The sequence below is a fragment of the Monodon monoceros genome, unplaced genomic scaffold, assembly GCF_005190385.1.
Source record: "Monodon monoceros isolate NGI ecotype Baffin Bay Population unplaced genomic scaffold, NGI_Narwhal_1 Super_Scaffold_22, whole genome shotgun sequence".
NCBI lineage: Eukaryota > Metazoa > Chordata > Mammalia > Artiodactyla > Monodontidae > Monodon > Monodon monoceros.
In genome coordinates this window covers 13,207,042-13,224,626 of record NW_021703779.1, presented here as the reverse complement: position 1 = coordinate 13,224,626, position 17,585 = coordinate 13,207,042, and the positions used below count along the sequence as shown (strand labels likewise).

Here is a 17,585-nt window from a genome sequence, read left to right as displayed (position 1 = left end):
TATATCTTAATTTTTTTTTTTTTGCGGTACGCGGGCCTCTCACTGTTGTGGCCTCTCACGTTGCGGAGCACAGGCTCCGGACGCGCAGGCTCAGCAGCCATGGCTCACGGGCCCAGCCGCTCCGCGGCACGTGGGATCTTCCCGGACCGGGACACGAACCCGTGTCCCCTGCATTGGCAGGCGGACTCTCAACCAGTGCGCCACCAGGAAGCCCAGACTATATATCTTGATGGAAGAAACTGCAAAGTCACATTATAAAGGGTGTTGATACAAAGAGGAGTAAAGAAGTAGTTTTGCAATCTACTACAAATATCTTATAGTGAAAGATAAAAAAACCCTCTCCCTGATTAGCTGAGCATCATGGTAAACAGTGGGTTAAAATGTGGACACCTGTGCTTGTTAATCAGACTTAGGCCCTTTAGTTAACCTCTTTAAGCCTTCATTTATAATCCTATTAGATGGAAATTATCATAATTCCTTACAGGGTGACAGTGAGGATTCCAGAAGATACTGCTTGTAAAGTGCTTAACATAGTCCCTGGCATATAAATATTAACTATGATTTGAAATCTATAAAGACAGGCTTGCATGCTCTAGTTAATACCCTAGAATCCTCTCTTCCCTCTCTCACTTTTCCTCCTTCTCCTGTCCTGTCTTAGTTAAACAACACTGTGCGTCATTTCTTATCCATTCTGCCACTCCCCTTGACCCCATGACTATTCTAGCTGGCAGCTGCATCACAGCATCCCCATACCTGTCAGAGGCCTGTGCCTCCAGTGGAGCTCTTTAGGATGCTGGCTTGCCTATGCCTGATGTTCACTGATGGGTGTATTGGGGCCTGACCTAATGCCTTGCCTTGTCCTGGGCCTTGTTACTTCTGTTTTTTTTTTTGCGGTACGCGGGCCTCTCACTGTTGTGGCTTCTTCTGTTGCGGAGCACAGGCTCCAGGCGCGCAGGCTCAGCGGCCATGGCTCACGGGCCCAGCCGCTCCGCAGCATGTGGGATCCGCCTGGACTGGGGCACAAACCCGTGTCCCCTGCATCGGCAGGCGGACTCTCAACCACTGCGCCACCAGGGAAGCCCGACTTCTGGTTTCTGGTAAGCAGCAGCTCTCTCTTCAGGGAGAGTGCCAGGTTGAAATCCCAACTGAGTAATATATGGAGATTTTTGCCCTCCCCCACTGCTTTTCCAGTTTCCCAAGGAGTATGTTACTTGTCGGTATAGATCTAGACTACCAAAAGTGTCTCTAGAGTGCCCCATGCTCCCGAACGTCCTAGATCTTCCAGAAACATAATATGGAAGAGTTGGAGCTATCCCTAAATTTCAGGTTCATGTTGAATTTGTATGGAACTTGGGCCTAAGGACTTCTTGACCAAATAAATTCAGAGAGGATGCTGAATCAGCTTCCAAAGATCAGCTTCCAAAGATAACTGACTCCTGCGCCCCAGCTAATTTTAGAGAGATTCCACTATTACAACAGGAGAGGCAAAAAAGCTTGTGACGGTACCAATCACAAAATCCAGGGGAAAGGCTGAGCAGAGAAGGATGCTCAGTATGAGAGTTCCTCCAAGTGTATTCTCAAGTTTTCAATGTTCATGATTGCTTAGTGATTTCATCCTTGCAGAGATTGCTGAAGCTTTACCTAACTTTATGTAAAGCAATGTCAAAACTTTGGGAATAACTGAAGTCCAAAAAGAACATCTTGTAACATAATGGCATTATCCAGATTCCAAGGCCATGAGGCCTTGATTCCTTTCTGGATGGAATCCAAATTAATATTATTAATATCTACCACATTCTGACTGTCCTAGAAAAGATGCAAGGCTGCCCTGGGATTTATGTTGTATAGTTTCTGGTTTCTAGGCATTGACATATTTCTCAGCCAAAGAAGATTCCTGATGAGATTGATGACAGGCTGGCAAACCTTAAGAGGGTTGTCAGTGGCAAAGAATGAAGAAGTAGTAAGACTCTTACCCAACTGAGCTTCTAGTTTTTATGTATTTGTGGTGACATTTCCTCAAAAGCCAAGATATTTTGATTTAAAAAATGGTAGATTCTGAAGTCTCAGGAAAATTCTTATAATTCCAAGTGCATGTATCCATGTGGGCATGAGATTGAAGCTCAGATGTTATGTTAGGCCCTTGAGGATTTATAATGTGATTTATCTATTCCCCATCTCTCTGATTTGGCCAAGGTAACTAGCCTTGGCCAAGCCCTACCGATGACCCAGACCAGATACGTCCCTTAGAAGTGGAGGAGGGAATGGTACAGTGTCTCCAGGATGAACCTGCTGGACTTCAAGAAGACAACTGCTGTTGGACATTTCTAGTTGGATCTGAAAACATGGCTCTTACACTCAGTCTGCAGACTGAGGTAGAGGTCAATAGGGATGAAGGCTTATTCTAAGATATTTAGAGCCAATTAGGAAGTATTAACCAAAGTGTAAAAGTCTTCAGTCACCCACAGACTCTAGCTGACAGGCAGGAGCTAGCTCCAAAAGGAGTCTTCTATGCTTTGAATGCCCATCAGTGTTTCAGCCTTGACCTGGACTGGGTCTAAGCCGCTTGACTTTGACTGTATGTCGTGTCAGCTGCGTTCTCTTAACGTGCACCTCGCTTCAACTCAACCATTCTGTGCTCCTGAGATGTGTCTGCTTTTCTGTAAACCAGTCAAGAAATGTGATGCTCTGGCCAAGTTCCTGAAATTCCCTTTTATCACTTCCCTGTACAGTGCACAGATGGCTCCTCTAGGGAGGGTTGTTTCAAGTAACTTTCTTCCTTCTTATCCCATCCCATTTTCCTTTTGAGGTCTGCACTATGTAGTACTTTCCAGCACACTGGGATCGTGAAGAAGTAAGATCCTTTCCTCTTTGCCTTAACTGAAAAGACATATTTGACTAACAGCTCTCAAATTTATATCGTCATCCCTGAGCTCGCTGCCAAACTGAAGATTTGTATATATCGTCTCTTGGATTTCTCACAACCTTGACTGAACTCCTCCTTTTCCCTCTAAAGTGTTTTACCTGCAACCTTTTCCCCATGTAAATTGATGTCAACCTCATCCTTCTCGTTGTTCAATCCAAACACCCTGGAGTAATCCTTGCCTCTCTCTATCTTTCACAGCCTACATCTAATTCAGCAGAAAATCCTCCTGGTTTCATTTTCAAATTGTATTCGAAATCTAGCCACCTGTTCTTGATACAGCAGCCAGAGTGATGCTTTTCAAATGTAAATGAGATCATGTCACTCCTCCTTTAAAACTCTACCATGGATTCTCATTTCACTTAGAATAAAGGCTCAAGTTTTGCTTCTAAGGCCCTAGATATAAATTTATACTAGCGACTCTAGTGTTACCTGCTATTTTGTACTGTCTGGATATGGGAATAAATTCAGCTTACATGGCAAGCACTGTACTATTATAAATTCAGAGCAATAATAATCCGTACAACCTCCCTGGAATCCACAGTTTGGCCTCACAAACTTGAACTCTGTCTGTTGAAAATATTTGTCAATTTGGTTAATGAAGATTATCTTTGCTCTATCTGTAGGAAAAAGGGGCAGCTATGCACCTCGAAATGTAAACAGGAAAGAACTTTAGCTTTTCCTTTGGGCTAAAGAGTCAACTTATTTATTTTCTGTAAACTGCTTATAAATTCACTTTGTGTGATAAATATGTGGTCAAAACCAATTGGACTAAAGGCAAATCATTCTTGGTCATGTGGAGTTTTAAATTCTCTCTACTTTATATTCTTGATATCCTTTCTTCTTTCTTTTTTTTTTTTTTTTTGCTGCGGTACGCGGGCCTCTCACTGTTGCGGCCTCTCCCGTTGCGGAGCACAGGCTCTGGACGCGCAGGCTCAGCGGCCATGGCTCACGGGCCCAGCCACTCCGCGGCATGTGGGATCCTCCCGGACCGGGGCACGCACCCGTGTCCCCTGCATCGGCAGGCAGTCTCTCAACCGCTGCGCCACCAGGGAAGCCCCTCCTTTCTTATTTCTGTCAGAAACATTACTCTGTCAATTTTAAGATAAGAGATTACACAAAACATTCTTTTGCTCCGACCGAAGTTGTCTTCTTAACTTGGGGAGCTAGAGGAAATTTTTGCTATAGCTATTTAGCAACCTCACCATTTATGACTCGGTTGGAAGTGGATAGAAAGTTGAGCAGTAAGTGAAAAATGGATCTCAAAGTCTATGTACTTTGCTCGAGGAGAATGAAGACCCACCCTCAGATCTGAGCCTATGAAGAGGGAGTGTTCTGATTGAACTCCATGGTTATCTGGTTTCCATTTAGCTCTTAGCAGACAGCAAATCAGAAACAGGGAGGGGATTCGTGGTGGGCAGGGCCACTCAAAGTGCATTCTTCAAGAAGTGGCACAGAATTCAGAACCTGCAGAGACAGCAGTTAATAGCAATAAAGCTGTTTGGAGCCATTTAACGTAAAGCCCAGAAGATGTTATCACGTTATAGCCTAGTCAGTAAACGCTGTCCAAGATGATGACACTGAGTCATCTGGAAAGAAAAAAGAACACATAAAATAATGTTCAGGCAACATCCTGATTAGATGGAATGTATTTTAGAAAAATGTCTTCCTTAAATGATTAAAAAAAGCAAAACTAGTAGAGCCAAAGCAGTGCATTTTCATCTTGCTTATGTCGGGCCTGCTTATTCTCAGAATATGACAGTTTTCCTACAAAACGCTTATGGACGAGTCTCCAATCTCCCTCATATCTCAAAGTCCACTAATTATCATACAGCTCCTCGCACTTTGAGTGGCTTGTGTTACTAGGCTCCCAGCATTTTTCTCTGTGTTCTCATGTATTAATTCATAGAATACTTACAGCGTCCCTGTGAGATGGGTAAATATGATTATCAGCTTTGAAATTAGATGTGAGGGAAATATCACCTGCTGAAAGTCACACAGCTAATTAGTGGCAGAGTCAATCCGTTAAGCTACCTAAGTCTTCATCTAAATGACAGTCCCATGATGGAGGAGAGCTGTCTATGCTGGGTGTCCTTCCTCACGTCTGCACTGTGCTTCAAATGACATTATTTGAGACCTATTTACTCTCTTCTTTATTTTCCTCTGGATACTCTCCTGTGTCTCTCCAAACTTGTGGGTCTTAGAAATTAGCGTGATGCTCTAAATTCTTTTGTATCTAATACTTCTAGTAACAAAGTCTAAGATAGTCTAAGATGGCTTTGCTTTCTGGTGGCAGCCATGTTGGATTGATTTCTCATATTAAGCTTTTATTCAACCCTGCTTGACTGGGCAGCTGTAGTAGCTCACTGACTGACATCCTTGCTTCTACCCTTACCCCTCAGTGTCTGTTCTCTAACCAGCAGTGAGAGTGATCCTGTTAAAACGTTTGCTGAATCACTTCTCTGCTTGAAGTCCTCCAATGTCTTGCCACATTACTCAGAGTAGAAGCCAAAGTCCTACAGTTGTCTATAAGGCCCTCCTTAGAGCTTCCTCTCCATCTTCACCTCCTGCCACTTTTCCCATGCACTGGGCTCCAGCCACAAAGGCCTCTGATGTTTTTGAGACCTTTGCACTTGCTGTTCCCTCTGCCTGGAACAGACTCCCCCTCAGATATTCATGTGGCTTTCATCCCTTCCTTCAGGTCTTTGCTCAGATGTCATCCTCTCATCCCCACCCCATCATTCACCCTCCTCCTTTCCTGCTTATTGTAAAGCCATAGTGTTTACCATCAGCTATTTGTTTCTTCCTGCTACCCCACCTCGTATAATATGATATCCACGGGAACTTTTCCTGTCTTATTCATTAGTGTATATCCAGTATCTAGAATAGTGCCTAGCATAGAGTAGGTGGCCAATAAATAATTGTTGAATCAAGATTCTTTTTTTTAATTGAAATATAGTTGATTTACAATGTTGTGTTACTTTCTGGTATACAGCAAAGTGATTCAGTTATACATATATATGTATATATCCTTTTTCAGATTCTTTTTCATTATAGGTTATTACAAGATGAATATACTTCCCTGTGCTATACAGTAAGACCTTGTTGTTTATCTATTTTATATACATGAATCAAGATTTTTGTTGTTTTGGGCATGAACTGTTGTTGATCAGAGGACCGCTTATTTCTGTGCTGTGTGGTTCTTTCAGGGACATTTAGAGCTAGTTGTAGAACTTTACATTTTGTTAAATCCCTTATTGAAATGGAAGATACAAAGTAAATGAGGCAGACAACATCTTATTTGTTCCTAGTGAATCCCTAGATATATATTTGGGACCAGAGATATATATTGTCCAAGTGCAAACTGCATTCTAAAAATGATATTTCATAGTTTTTGTCTGGCGTCAATACCAAACTCTTCCATCTACCCTTCTGAAAAATAGAACGGGTTTCCTCAATTTCCACTCTCCTGTTTTTCTGGTTCTTCATTCTTTCACAGAGGATCTGTTCCTTTAGGCCAATTGTTTTTCTGGGTCCCATCCCCTGGGTCTTTAGTGGACTCTTTCCATTCTCAGAATGGTCTCAGGACACTTCTGGGCAGCTGTCAGAACATCAGCATCTTCTCAGTGGAAAGTCAACAAAACTTCCAATAATTCAGTCATCGCTTGCAGTTGGCCATTGTGAGCTAGTTTTCCTACAGGATTATTGTGACAAAATTCTCCTATTTCTCTCGCTCCTCAAAATTTCTTGGCTTCTAGATTTCTCCTGCCTCACTGTTATCTCAGGCTCCTTGTTCATCTGTTTTAACTTTCAGATTTCATATCCTGCTTTCCCTATTTCAATTTGATCACGTTAATCTGATTTTCTGCCTCAGTGTATTGAAGTTGGACTACTCCCATTTTTTTCCTGAACCCAAGAGCTTCATTCAGGAAACAACCTGAGTAGAGTTGTGTTTCAGCTTTTATTAAAGTAACATTCCACCTCTTGGTTCAGAGCCCCACACACTGCCCCCTTTTCTCTTGACCAGTTTTTCTCTTAATGCCTGTGAAAGCGAGTGGATCTCAGCTTCCTTGAATGTGGAAGGAGCCTGACTGAAACTGCACTGATCCCCTCAGCTCACTTTCTTTTAACCTTCTTGATCATAATTGCTTAAATGTGTCAATTACTTTATTTCTTAGAAGGATCATGTCTTTTGATTCATACCAAGGGTAGTAAGAATCCACCTCTTTTTTTAATATTTATTTATTTGGCTGCATCAGATCTTAGTTGTGGCACGTGAGGTCTTTTGTTGTGGCATGCAGGCTCTCTAGTTGTGGCGCGAGGGCCCTGTAGTTGTGGCGCGTGGGCTCTAGAACCTGCGGGCTTAGTTGCCTCGTGGCATGTGGGATCTTAGTTCCCCAATCAGCGATCGGACCAGGGATCGAACCTGCATCCCCTGCATTGGAAGGCAGATTCTTAACCACTGGACCACCAGGGAAGTCCCAGAATCCATCTCTTTTTGATGTAGTGGAACCAAATCCATCATCGTCACCAAAGGCGCATGTCCCTGTGCTGCTCTTTATCTACACCTCCATCATTGCTCTTAGACTATTGACAGCAACTTAAAGGCCTGTACTCTAGATTCAAACTGCATGCATTCATATCCTGGCTCTACCACTTCCTGGCTGAGTAAGGTTTGGTCATTTATTTAAGTTCTCTGAGCCTCAGTTTCATAATCTGTACAATGATGATAAAAATATTTGCCTCTAGGTTTGTTGTAAGGCTTCAATGAGATATTCTAATGCAAAGCACTTTAAACAGTTACTTATTATTTTTTTCCTCTTCTACAATAACATGTACAACTTTGGAATAAGGAGAAGTAGTGGAAACTTTTTTTAAAGGCTTGGTTACTGCCATTTCACCTGGACCTGGAAGACTTGTTTTTTGGGTAAAGAAATGTTTTCCCTGTGTGAAGGTTTCATAATCACAGTCAAGCAGGCCCATGAGCCCTGCCATTTAAAGTGGCTCCTCTCTTGTACCTATGACACTCATACCTACACCCTGGGAATGAGGACAGTGGTCCAGCTCCTGAGATTCTACAGGATAACCACTAAAGTCTCTTTGAATTCTATGCAATGATACATGGCTATGGATGACCAGAACTTGAGATGGACACTCTCTGAATTTCATACCATGTGGTGGCATTCTGATTTCCTTGTGACCTTGACCAAGCTTTGAACAGGTAAGTGAAAGGGATGGAGGCACACAGTGAAGTTAGTCATAGAACCAGTGTTTAGCATGATCATCTGAGAAAGAGAAAAGGAGCCTTTTAAAGTTTTTCCAAGTTAAATCAGGAGAGTTAACTTGTGGAGTGGAGGGTGGTCTCATAATTTTAAAAATTGGCCCTGGAAATTAAAATTTTATCAGAAAAAAATGAATTCTATAGAGACAAGGGCAAAATCGTTTATTTAGGAAGGGAAAATGTTACCCAAATAGAGTTTCTGTGGATATGAGTGTAAAATAAAAAGGAAGGAGAGAGAAGTGACTTAATGGAATTGTCTCTAAAACGTGTAAGTCCCAACATTACCCCCGTGACCCCTAATTCTAGAGTTCGTTGGTCACTGTAAAATCATAACACCTTCAGTGTATCTTTAACAGATTTTAAGGAACATACTAACCAAATGGACAAGTTTTGATTTGGCCATAAAATTTGAGAGCTATGATTCTCTAGGATTAATGAATAACATTTGTTTATTTGATTTACTTTAAGAAATCATTCTAAAATCTGTTTACATATCTGTCCTCTCCAGGATGAATTTTGTGTTGGTTCAGCAGATTGTTTACTGTTTTTTCTTCTTCTTCCTTTTTTTTTTTTTTTTTATCTTCCTGCTCAGTGCCCAACCCAAGTTCAAAGGCTGATGAGAGAGAAAATCTCATGAGGAGGTTTTACTCTAGGGAAGTTGTTCAGTGGATGGGATCTTGGCGCACAGAGCAAGATGTCAGGCTCTTTCTGGCTCCTTCTCAGCCTTGTTGCTGTAACGGCTGCTCCGTCCACCACTGAGGAACAGGCCAAGACATTTTTGCAGAAGTTTGACCATGAAGCTGAAGACCTGTCTTATCAAAGTTCACTTGCTTCTTGGAATTATAACACCAATATTACCGATGAGAATGTCCAAAAGATGGTGAGTTCTCTCCTATAGCTGCATAAGGATATCAGTTGCTTCTTAAAAATCAGCTTACTGCCCAGGAAACTGAAAAGGGAAATCAAAGAAATGCTCTGAGCTGTGAGGTTGGATGTTTGCCTCAGTATTTCTGATTCTGGAGTCCCAGATGCCTGAACAATTGACCTTTGGTTCATTTGGAAAATTGTTACAAAATAATTCACTGGTCTCAGTCCAGATCCTTGGAAACCAGTGAACATGCTTTAGAAAGTTGCCACCATAATTCTCATTATAGTCAGGCTTTCAAAGCAGTTCATAGAAATGCCATAAGTTATTGAGTTAATAATTTTCCCAAGCCTACAATGTCAACAGGAATGTCTAAAGACTCTCTACAAATGATCTATTAACTGAGAAAAATGCAACTGGAGGCTTAGTGAAAGAGCTAGCCAGTAATTAAGATTACCAGGGGTCGGGTGAGGCTGGACTTGGGAATTCCTTCCTTAATGGTCTCAGAGCTCCGAGGGACTTCCAGAGCATACGGGATCCACAGAACCCTCCAAGAAAAACCATAATCAAACCAATTCTGACAAATCTCAGAATGCTCTGGGAAAGCACGATGTTTTGTTTGACAAGTGCAAGGATTTAGGAGATTTCTTCCCTCACAGATCCCAAGGCAGTGCTGAAAACGGAGTGACATTATTTAAGAAAAGTTTTTATGACACTTGTACAGCAATACATTCTTTCAAAAATGTAGTTCAGAAGCTTCTTTTTTCAAATAGTCGGTTGCATGTAAATTAAATTACTGCTGCTCTCTGGACAGATCCAATCTGAGACCTGCTGCCTCATTTGAATTCCTCAGGAGATTTTTTCCCCCTATTTTTCTAAAGCTTAAAGAGATCCAGGAGATTTTGACAGCCCAGTGTTGTCATAGGAGAGCATTTTTCTTGTCTCATAGTTTGGTCTTACCTCTCTTCACCTCTTCACTGTTGCTTTTCTCTCACTTTTTATTTGATCTCTGTTGGAGGTACCTGAAGTGCATTGTGCATTTGTTTTCATTCTCTTTTTTTTTAAACATCTTTATTGGAGTATAATTGCTTTACAATGGTGTGTTAGTTTCTGCTTTATAACAAAGTGAATCAGCTATACGTATACATATATCCCCATATCTCCTCCCTCTTGCGTCTCCCTTCCACCCTCCAGAAAGAGAAAAACAAATATGGTATGCTAACACCGTATATATGGAATCTAAAAAAAAAAAAAAAGGTTCTGTTTTCATTCTTAGCCGAATGGTCCGCAGGTGGTGGTGAAGTTCGACCGGCATCATGCCTAAGAGCTCTGGAGGCAGACTGCCGAGGTCCAAACCCTGGCTCCACCACTTTCTACCCGGGTGAACGTGAGCTAGTTAATGAACCTTTCTCTGCCTTAGTTTTTCTGCCTGTGAAAAACAGCGTAACACTCATATTTGCCTCATAGGGTTGCTGGGACGACAGTTAATACACAAAACCGCCAAAATAGTGCTCAATGCTTATGAGCCTGGGAGAACAATACAGTATCATTGCTGTGAATGTGAAAGGGAGTTATAATTGCTCAAGAGACATGTAACAGTTCTGTTGAGTGCCCACTTGCTGAGAAGGCATGCTGTACACCCAGATGTAGTGATGTTTGTTGAATTCATGTCTGGATCTTAAGTGCTGTCATTTTTGAATTGCACTTGTTGATTAGAGGAAAGGCCAGAAATGAAAGGGCACAAATCCACAAAGTGTGGTCAAAGTGCAGACAGTATGGGCCCTTTAAAGAAAAGTGAAAATATCTGAATGCAAGAAGCAAGCAGGGGGCCCAATATGTCCTTCCTCCAGCAATGGTGAAGGGCGCGTTAGTGCATTAGTGCACCTGTGTGGATTTACCTGGGGAGGGGGCAATGCACAGGGAGAGCAATAGCTCTTCTATCCTCTTATCACATATATTGAGATCCCCTGATGAAACGGGCACTGCAGCTGGTGGTACAAGAGGCACGAAATGAGCAGGAGACTGAGATATGGTCTGCTGCTGGTGGCTATCAATAGAAAGAACTGGAGAAACGGAGCGTGTTCCCCAAGAGCCACTGGAGTGATTTAGGGGGATCAGAGAGAGTTAGAAGAGAAAGCAGAATTAGCTCTCCAAAGCCTGACTCAAAAAGAAAAAAAAAAACAACTGAGTCTGAGAGGGAACAAGAAAGGATAGAGTGTTCCCAGTTGTATCGGCCAACTCTCTTCAGACTAGAAAGATGGTGCCTTTGAAAGCTCAAAAGAGAGAAATTTACAATAAATAGGAGGAGGTGCTGTTTACATTACAGGTGGTAAAACTGGTAAGACTTGTAAAACTAGGCCATTCTTTAATCTAAAACAGTGAGACGTTGAAAACTATAAGCCGGTTTTCGTAGTATTTAAGCGAATGTAAGGATTGTAGATCCACTGTGGGTAAGGAAGTATGGTTAAGTGCATTTATGGACCCAGTTCTTTACCTTTCCCTATATCAACACCCAAGGCTATGTCACTTTGCAGTGCCATCCCACTGAAGGTGATGTGATCATGTCCTTCGCCATGTGACTTACTTTGACCAATGGGCTGTTAGCAGATGTGATGCAAGTAGAGGCTTGGAATGGACTTGAACAGTGGGGCTTGTTCTTTGCACCTTTGGCTTTGCTATGAGAACATGCCTGGGTTGGCCAGCTAAAGAGTGAGGGAATGTGTGGAATAGTTGTCCTGTCTGAAACCAATCCCCCAGAGTTGTAAGCAAATCCAGCCAAGATCAGCAGAGCTGCCTGGTAACCCTCAGTGATTCTAGGCACGTAAACAATGAACACATGCCATTGAGATTTTTGGTTGTTTGTTATGTAGTATTATTGTAGCAATAGATAAGTAATACAGGAAGAGAAATTTGGGCTGTATGACATGTGTCTGTTCAGATCCTATCAGGGTGACATTATTGAGGGCAATCTGCCATTTCCTAATTATCCCTTGGCATAACTTTCAGAGTCAGAATATTGGGCTTGTCAGCCAATCAATCTGACCCAGTATGGCAATTCTCAGATCAAGTCATGAGACTATAGCTTAAAATAATAGAAGGCACCAAAACTTGATCAGTATAGTGTCCCCAAATCTCCCTGCTTAGGAGAGGCCCATCAGACAGAGATAAGGAAAAAAGCTTGGTTCAAAACAGGTTTCCATAGAGTTCAGAAATTCACTGAAAATTAATTACCAAATACTTGCTTTAGAGCAAATACTGTTCTCATGTTTGAGATCGAACATTCACCAATTAAACTGTAATTCTCTTCTCAGTAAAATGACATTACTTTTTTGCATTGCCCGTTTGTAAGTTTATTGTTGGTTTTATTTCTGAAAGAGTCCTTTGTAAGTCAAAAGGATTTTTTTTCTTTTTTTTCTTTTTTTTTTTTTGCAAAGTCGGAAGCTCTCTAGCAACATAGGAGGTCCATGGACAATTTTTTTATCCCTGGAAGAGAGCAAAAGGATCCCATCACTGGCAGGGGCATCCTGGTTCACTGTTCCAGTATTTGACAGTAACTACTACAGCTGCCCCAAATTCCTGTGCATGCAGCTGAAGGGCGTGTTGAAGACTGCCCTGTTGGAGCCCTGGAGGTCTCCAAAAACACTTCATAAATATTTCTTGTTGAGTTATCAGAAGTTGTAGAGAGCAGGAGGCCCACACTTACCCTTTGGATGGTCAGCACCCCTAGAGGCCTTGCGCACACCTGCTTCCTAAACCTTTTCCGCTGTCTCTAGGGCTGGGGGCACAGTCAACCCAGAGAAGGGTCATTTTAAACTGCTATTCTGTACCCAAGGAAAGAATGTAGACGCCAACCCTGTCTCCAATGAATCTGTCCCACACTCCCCAATACATACAAGTACCTACACCCAGGTACAGGGGTTGGGAAAAGTCAGTGTGATGCAAATACGATGGAATTCAGGGAATCTGATGCTATCTTGACTCTCCTGAGCTGGCTGTGATACCTTGGGCAAGTCACTTATTTTTTGTCTCTTGAAACATAAGAGAGTGGATGGGCCCAGCCAAGATTTTTCAGTGGATAACTGGTGAATGAATAAGTTCCACATGTGGAGGATTAACATGAGTCAAGTGCATTGGAGGCCTGTTCATACTAGTTTTTCTTTGTCATGAAAACTTGATGATGTCCCAGTTGAGTGATGTAATTTGGTGAAACTGAACTTGAGCAACTCAAAATGACATGTTTAATTCCATCCGAATTTGACACAATTACTCACTGATCTAAGCACTCTGACAGGACACCAGGCAGCCACCAGCTACACCCAGGGAGAGCGGCCTGGTGGTCAGGAACTGCCACTGCTTCTTAGTGTGTGCCAGGTAACTGGGCAAAAGAGAATTCATTTAATTTTGGCTAAATCCTTCGGTTTGGAGCGGTTCCATGGGTGTTTCAGATCTAGTTATAGGAGCTAGGGAATAAGGTGGGGTTTTTTTTCTTTGCTTTTACTATTGAGGGCTTTTAACAACAGCTTTGCTGAGATACAATTATGCACCATAAAATTCACCAATTTAAAGTCTACAATTCAATGCTTTTTAGTATATTTGCAGAATTGTACAACTGTCATCACCATCTCATTTTAGAACATTTCCATCATCCCAAAAGAAACTACACGCCCATTAGCAATCATTCTTCCTCCCCCATCCCCAGCTCTAAGCAACCACTGATCTACTTTCTGTCTCTATAGATTTGCCTATTCTGGACATGTCATATAAATGGAATTATACACTAGGTGGTCTTTTGTGACTGGCTTCTTTCACTTTGCATGCCGTAGCATGTATCATTACTTGGATCCATTTTATTGCCAAATAGTATTCCATTATATGGATTTTTTTTAACTTTTCATTGTAAAAATTGTCAAACACATAAAAGAAGGACTAGTATGTTGAATCTCCTTATACCCATCACCCAGCTTCAGCAATTGTCAACACTTCAGCCAATCTTGTTTTATTTTTCTACCCAACCCCATGTTTATTGGATTATTTTGAAGGAAATCCCCAACATCATATAGCTATATGTTACGTGTAAATATTTCACCTTCTAGCTCTCAAAGTAAGAATTTTTAAAACAACCTTAATAACAGTACCATGTCAAAAACATGATAATAATTCCTCAATACCATCAAATATCTAGTCAGTATTCAAATGTACCCTAATGTCTCATTTTAAAAAAATTTCAGCTGGTTTGTTTGAATCAGGATCTAACAAGGTCCTCTCGATCACTTTAGCAGATGTACTTTAGGTCTTTTTTAGCCTATAGAGTCCCTCCCTCATTTTTCTGTTTGTTTTGTTTTGTTTTGTTTTGCAGTTTATTCGCAGAAGTACTGAACTGTTAGTCCTATAGAAACTCCCACTTTCTGGATTTGCTGATTATGTCCCTATAATATTGCTTAACATGCTCTTTTGACCCCTGTGTTTTCTGTAAATGTATAGATCCGGGGCAGAGCTCAGCACACTTTTTCCATAAAAGGCCAGGTAGTAAATATTTCAGGCTTTGTGAGCCTCTATTCAACTCTGCCATTGTAGACCAGTCAACTCTGCCATTGTAGCACAAAAGCAGCCATAGACAGCCCATAAATGGGTGTGAATATGTTGCAATAAAATTTTATTTACAAAAACAAATGGTGGGCAGAGTCCTGATCTAGAGACCTGATCAAAATCAGGTTTCACTTGTGAATTTTTTAATAGGTGTGGAAAATGAATTTACGCTACTAGCAGGGTGCAGGAATATTGAGCCAAGAAATTAACAAAAAACTTGTTCAGGTTCCTAGAGCTCTGGAAAAAAGAAACAAATTAAAAAATCTGTAGGGACCCTTTTATGAGCCAAAGCTCAAGGCATTCCTACTTTATGTAACAGATACAAATAAATTTAAGATAGACTAAAAATTAAATAGGAAAAGCAAGACAAACTTTTATAAGGATATATAGGTGGCTCTTGGTTAGACATGGTTTATTATTATTTTTTTATGGATAAGATTTCTTTTTTATATTTATTTTTATTTATTATCATTTATTATTGGCTGCACTGGGTCTTCGTTGCTGCGCGTGGGCTTTCTCTAGTTGTGGCGAGCGGGGGCTACTCTTCATTGGGGTGCGCAGGCTTCTCATTGCGATGGCTTCTCTTGTTGCAGAGCACGGGCTCTAGGTGCACGGGCTTCAGTAGTTGTGGTGCGCAGGCTCAGCAGTTGTGGCTCATGGGCTCTAGAGTGCAGGCTGAGTAGTTGTGGTGCACAGACTTAGTTGCTGTATGGCATGTAGGATCTTCCCGGACCAGGGCTTGAACCCATGTCCCCTGCATTGGCAGGCGGATTCTTTTTTTTTTAAATTTTTTTAACATCTTTATTGGAGTATAACAATGGTTTGTTAGTTTCTGCTTGATAACAAAGTGAATCAGTTATACATATACATATATCCCCATATCTCTTCCCTCTTACATCTCCTTCCCTCCCACCCTCCCTATCCCACCCCTCTAGGTGGGCACAAAGCACCGAGCTGATCTCCCTGTGCTATGCAGCTGCTTCCCACTAGCTATCTATTTTACATTTGGTAGTGTATATATGTCCATGCCACTCTCTCACTTTGTCCCATCTTACCCTTCCCCGTCCCCGTATGCTCCAGTCCATTCTCCAGTAGGTCTGCATCTTTATTCCCATCTTGCCCCTAGGTTCTTCATGACCTTCATGTTTTTTAGATTCCATATGTATGTGTTAGCATATGGTATTTGCTTTCCTCTTTCTGACTTACTTCACTCTGTATGACAGACTCTAGGTCCATCCACCTCATTACAAATAACTCAATTTCGTTTCTTTTTATGGCTGAGTAATATTCCATTGTACAGATGTGCCACATCTTCTTTATCCATTCATCTGTTGATGGACACTTAGGTTGCTTCCATGTCCTGACTATTGTAAGTAGAGCTGCAATGAACATTTTGGTACATGACTCTTTGAATTATGGGTTTCTCAGGGTATATGCCCAGTAGTGGGATAGCTGGGTCGTATGGTAGTTCTATTTTTAGTTTTTTAAGGAACCTCCATACTGTTCTCCATAGTGGCTGTATCAATTTATATTCCCACCAACAGTGCAAGAGTGTTCCCTTTTCTCCACACCCTCTCCAGCATTTATTGTTTCTAGATTTTTTAATGATGGCCATTCTGACCGGTGTGAGATGATATCTCATTGTAGTTTTGATTTGCATTTCTCTAATGATTAATGATGTTGAGCATTCTTTCATGTGTTTGTTGGCAATCTGTATATCTTCTGTGGAGAAATGTCTGTTTAGGTCTTCTGCCCATTTTTGGATTGGGTTGTTTGTTTTTTTTGATATTGAGCTGCATGAGCTGCTTGTAAATTTTGGATATTAATCCTTTGTCAGTTGCTTCCTTTGCAAATATTTTCTCCCATTCTGAGGGTTGTCTTTTGGTCTTGTTTATGGTTTCCTTTGCTGTGCAAAAGCTTTGAAGTTTCATTAGGTGCCATTTGTTTATTTTTGTTTTTATTTCCATTTCTCTAGGAGATGGGTCAAAAGCGATCTTGCTGTGATTTATGTCACAGAGTGTTCTGCCTATGTTTTCCTCTAAGAGTTTTATAGTGTCTGGCCTTAACATTTAGGTCTTTAATCCATTTTGAGTTTATTTTTGTGTATGGTGTTAGGGAGTGTTCTAATTTCATTCTTTTACATGTAGCTGTCCAGTTTTCCCAACACCACTTATTGAAGAGGCTGTCTTTTCTCCATTGTATATTCTTGTCTCCTTTATCAAAGATAAGGTGACCATATGTGCGTGGGTTTATCTCTGGGCTTTCTATCCTGTTCCATTGGTCTATATTTCTGTTTTTGTGCCAGTACCATATTGTCTTGATTAGTGTAGCTTTGTGGTATAGTCTGAAGTCTGAGAGGGCAGGCGGACTCTTAACCACTGTGCCACTAGGGAAGCCCAGGAATGGTTTATTAAATGACTTTTGGTTTAGAATGATTTATTAAATAAGATACAAAAGGATCAATCTATAAAGGAAAAGACTGAGCAAATCAGTTGCATTAGGATTAGAAAGAAACTTCTGTGCACTAAAAGGCATCATAAACATACACACACAGACACACACAGGACAAGAAGCAGAGCTTGAGAAAACATTTGTGATACATATAATTAACAAAAGATTAACAGTCAGAATGTATAAAGAAATTTTACTAAGTGATAAAAAAGACAGAAGTTCACTAGAAAAATGGGGAAAAGATATGAGCAGCAAATGCATAGAGGAGGAAATTTGAATATATATATATATATATTTATATACCTCATATATATGTTTAACCTCACTAATAATCAGAGGGATAACATTATATTAATAATGAAACACCAGGTTGACATAAAATCAGATTTACCAAGATTTAACAATATCTACAGGAGTTGAAAATTGCTTTAACCCACCAATTCCACTTCTAAGAATATGTGGGGTTTTTTAAAATTAATTAA

The 17,585-nt window shown here is 41.0% G+C and overlaps 1 protein-coding gene across 5 annotated transcripts in view; it reads left to right on the top strand.

Annotated features, from left to right (window-relative positions):
* The window catches only part of ACE2 (angiotensin I converting enzyme 2), a 63,173-nt gene that overhangs the window by 3,904 nt on the left and 41,684 nt on the right, over window positions 1-17,585 (top strand). The window contains exons 2-4 of one of the 5 annotated variants that reach the window (XM_029239974.1): window positions 941-2,372; window positions 8,060-8,141; window positions 8,794-9,081. In XM_029239974.1, the coding sequence (XP_029095807.1) occupies window positions 8,896-9,081 (186 nt within the window). In that variant the 5' untranslated portion in view covers window positions 941-2,372; window positions 8,060-8,141; window positions 8,794-8,895. Of the gene's footprint in view, window positions 1-940; window positions 2,373-3,906; window positions 8,142-8,793; window positions 9,082-17,585 lie in introns of those variants that run through there. The other 4 variants (XM_029239975.1, XM_029239973.1, XM_029239972.1 and 1 more) reach the window with 4 other exon arrangements.